The sequence below is a fragment of the Carlito syrichta genome, unplaced genomic scaffold (assembly GCF_000164805.1).
Source record: "Carlito syrichta isolate Samal-C Ts95f unplaced genomic scaffold, Tarsius_syrichta-2.0.1 Scaffold309007, whole genome shotgun sequence".
Taxonomy (NCBI): domain Eukaryota; kingdom Metazoa; phylum Chordata; class Mammalia; order Primates; family Tarsiidae; genus Carlito; species Carlito syrichta.
Window position 1 is genome coordinate 179,443 of NW_007253103.1, and position 2,985 is coordinate 182,427.

General features: G+C 52.3%; 1 protein-coding gene across 1 annotated transcript in view; it reads left to right on the plus strand.

The window, feature by feature from the left end:
• Positions 1-2,985, plus strand: part of HSPA12B (heat shock protein family A (Hsp70) member 12B) — a 21,825-nt gene that overhangs the window by 11,607 nt on the left and 7,233 nt on the right. Inside the window, exons 5-7 of the mRNA XM_021716835.1 lie at positions 1,339-1,525; positions 1,936-2,040; positions 2,346-2,459. Coding sequence (XP_021572510.1) covers positions 1,339-1,525; positions 1,936-2,040; positions 2,346-2,459 — 406 coding nt within the window. The remainder of the gene's footprint in view (positions 1-1,338; positions 1,526-1,935; positions 2,041-2,345; positions 2,460-2,985) is intronic.

Genomic DNA, 2,985 nt, shown 5'->3' on the forward strand with positions numbered 1-2,985 from the left:
GACTCCAACTCAAAAAAAAAAAAACAAAAATCATACAATAAAACACACAAATCTTTTCTAAAGCCTGTATACACATATGTTTTTAAATATCATACAATTTGCTTTACTTTAAACCTTAAATGCTATTTTGTAGATGTTTCCAGTCAGTACATACAAAGCTACCACTTTCTTTGAACAATTGTGTAGTGTTCCATAGTATAGATGTCATGATTTGTATATTCTCATATTGATAGTTTCAGGGAGTTTTCTCTCTCATTTTTCATGGTTATACAAAGTGCTACAATGAGTGTCCTTCTTTGAAAACTTGTGCTGGGATCTCCATGAGGTTGATTCCTAAGTCCAATATCTCCAATAAAAAACAAGAAAATGAAGGTTCAGGGGGTTAACTAATGGGTTAACCCTCTGAAAAAATCCATTAGGATGTTGTTGGGTTTTGTTTGAACAAAACAATTGTTGATGTCGACCGGCCATCAAGAACCTGATCCTTTGAATGTATCTTAGTGGGGCTGCAACCAGTAGGTGGCGCTAAAGGAGACCTCCAAGCTCTCGACCCAGACTGGGAGGGGAGGTACAGAGGGGCTTCCCCAGGGCCAGGAGGCTAGATGAAGGGTGAATGGAGAGACCAAGAGATCACCGCCCCCATAACACATGGACTTGAGCTTCGTGAGATTGGCCTGCTCTTCACTTTTCTCTGCTCCCTCCACATTACAGGAGGCCACAAAGGCTCTGGACACGTAGGAGCTACAGGGCATCCCAAAGCTATTATGCTCATCAGCACACAGGGCTGATATGCTGGGTCCCATGCTGGTGCTGAGGACACATGAAGGGACACTGTAACTGTCCTGTAGAGGTGACAGTCACAGGAAGCAACCGGGGAACATCCTGGCTTCCCAACCCCTCCCTTCCCACCCTCACCGCGCACCAAGCCCCATCATTTCTATGTCTCCCTATGTCTCTTGAATGCCCAATCACTGCTCTACTCGTCCACTGCCCCTGATCAAGTTCAGCCACCACCCTTTCACCTGGACAGCTGCAATATCCTCCTCCTGGTTGGTCTTCTCCATCCTCCCCTTCAATCTGCTGCTACATGGGGACTAGTGACTTTTCTGTCTAAAGGCAATACCTCCTCACTCACTACTAAACATCCACAAAGATAGAATTCTGTTATGGCATTCGATGCTCTTTGATATCTGACTTTTAACATTCCTGCATTTTCTCCTGCTGCATATTGAGCCCACCTATAGTTCTGCTCTCTCACGCCTCTAAGCTTTTGCACACGCTATTCCCTCTGCCTGAATTTCCATGAAGGGATGGACTGACCGCCCTGTACCTTCGCAGGAAATGGGAAGGCGGAGACCCAGGCGTAGCCCACCAGAAGACCCCGACCTGCCTGCTGCTGACCCCGGAGGGCGCTTTTCATAGCTTTGGCTACACCGCCCGCGATTACTACCACGACCTGGACCCCGAGGAAGCGCGGGACTGGCTCTATTTCGAGAAGTTCAAGATGAAGATCCACAGTGCCACTGTGAGTCACAATTTGGCATGGGGCAGGGCTCCCGCCAGGGAAGCGAAACCAGGATGGGAAAGGGTAGGGCTAAGGAGGGGGGGCAAAGCTCAAAGGCATGAGAAAGTATCTGAATGGAGGTGTGGCTAGAGGAGGGAGAGGGTCCCCCAGAGTGGGCGGGGCTCAAGTGAGAAGGGTGGGGGCGGGGCTGAGATGGGCGGGGCTAAGAAAGGGTGACGGTGGGGTTAGAGGAGGGGTGAAGCTAAGGAGAGGGGCTGAGGCTGGGAACAGCTGACGTGAGATGGGGAGAGGGTGGGGGATGCTAAAGAGGAGGGGAAGCTCCAGGAAATTGAGTGATTTTAAGAGACAAGTGGTCAGGAAATGGGGGCACAGCTAAGGCCTCCTGCAGAGCCAACCTGTATCCCTACCAGGATCTCACCTTGAAGACCCAGCTAGAAGCCGTAAATGGAAAGAAGATGCCCGCCCTGGAGGTGTTCGCCCATGCCCTGCGCTTCTTCAGGGAGCACGCCCTTCAGGTGCACAGTGGCCCCACCCCTGCTGACTGGGGTTGGGGACCCCTGGGCCCTTCTACCTCTTTTCTTTCCCCTTCATCCCATTCCTCCAGTCTCCTGCCTCCCCCTCCATCCAGCGGGTAACCACTGCCAGAGATCACAGGTCATCTACTCCAGTCGCCTTCACCAGGCCATACAAGAAGGGGGTGTGGAATCTTCCAGCTCAGCTAGGAAGTCCTTCCTGTGGTTTGGTTAGTTCCTTCAGTTCCCACAGAGGGCTGAAGACCCAGCCAAGCCAGCTGTTCGCTCACTGCCCTGTCCTGCACCAGGAGCTGAGAGAGCAGTGCCCATCTCAAGAGAAAGACACTGTGCGCTGGGTGTTGACGGTACCTGCCATCTGGAAACAGCCAGCCAAGCAGTTCATGAGGGAGGCTGCCTACCTGGTGAGAATGTGCTGGCTGGGCAGAGAACACTGCTCAGGAAGGCCCCATACCCTCATTCCCCCTGCCACCCTTGGGACCAGAGTCATTGTCTAGAGACCTCCACCTAGGAACTTTGGAGGCTTGTTGCCACCAGGAGAGAGGGAGTAGGCCTGCAGGAACAGGGGACAGATGGGTCACAGGCAGGGCCCAGGCCAGTGGAGACAGTGTCTTAAGTTAGGTTTCCTAAAAGCAGAGCCCAAGATGAACAGTCTTATGCATGTGGAGTAAGGGTTCTCAGGAGATATGGGAGGGAGGGAACCAGGACAAGACGATGAGGTAAGCAAGGATGTGGTCTTTTGGCTGGAGTCTAGCTGAGCTCAGCCCCACCCCCTGGGGAGCTGCAGTGGGAGAATTATGGCACAGAGTAGGGCTGCCTTCTTTTTTTTTTTTTTCTGAGTTGGAGTCTCACTCTGTCGCCCAGACTGGAGTGCAGTGGCCGCTCCCGGCCACCGCAGCCTCGACCTGCTGGGCTCTGGCGATCCTTCCG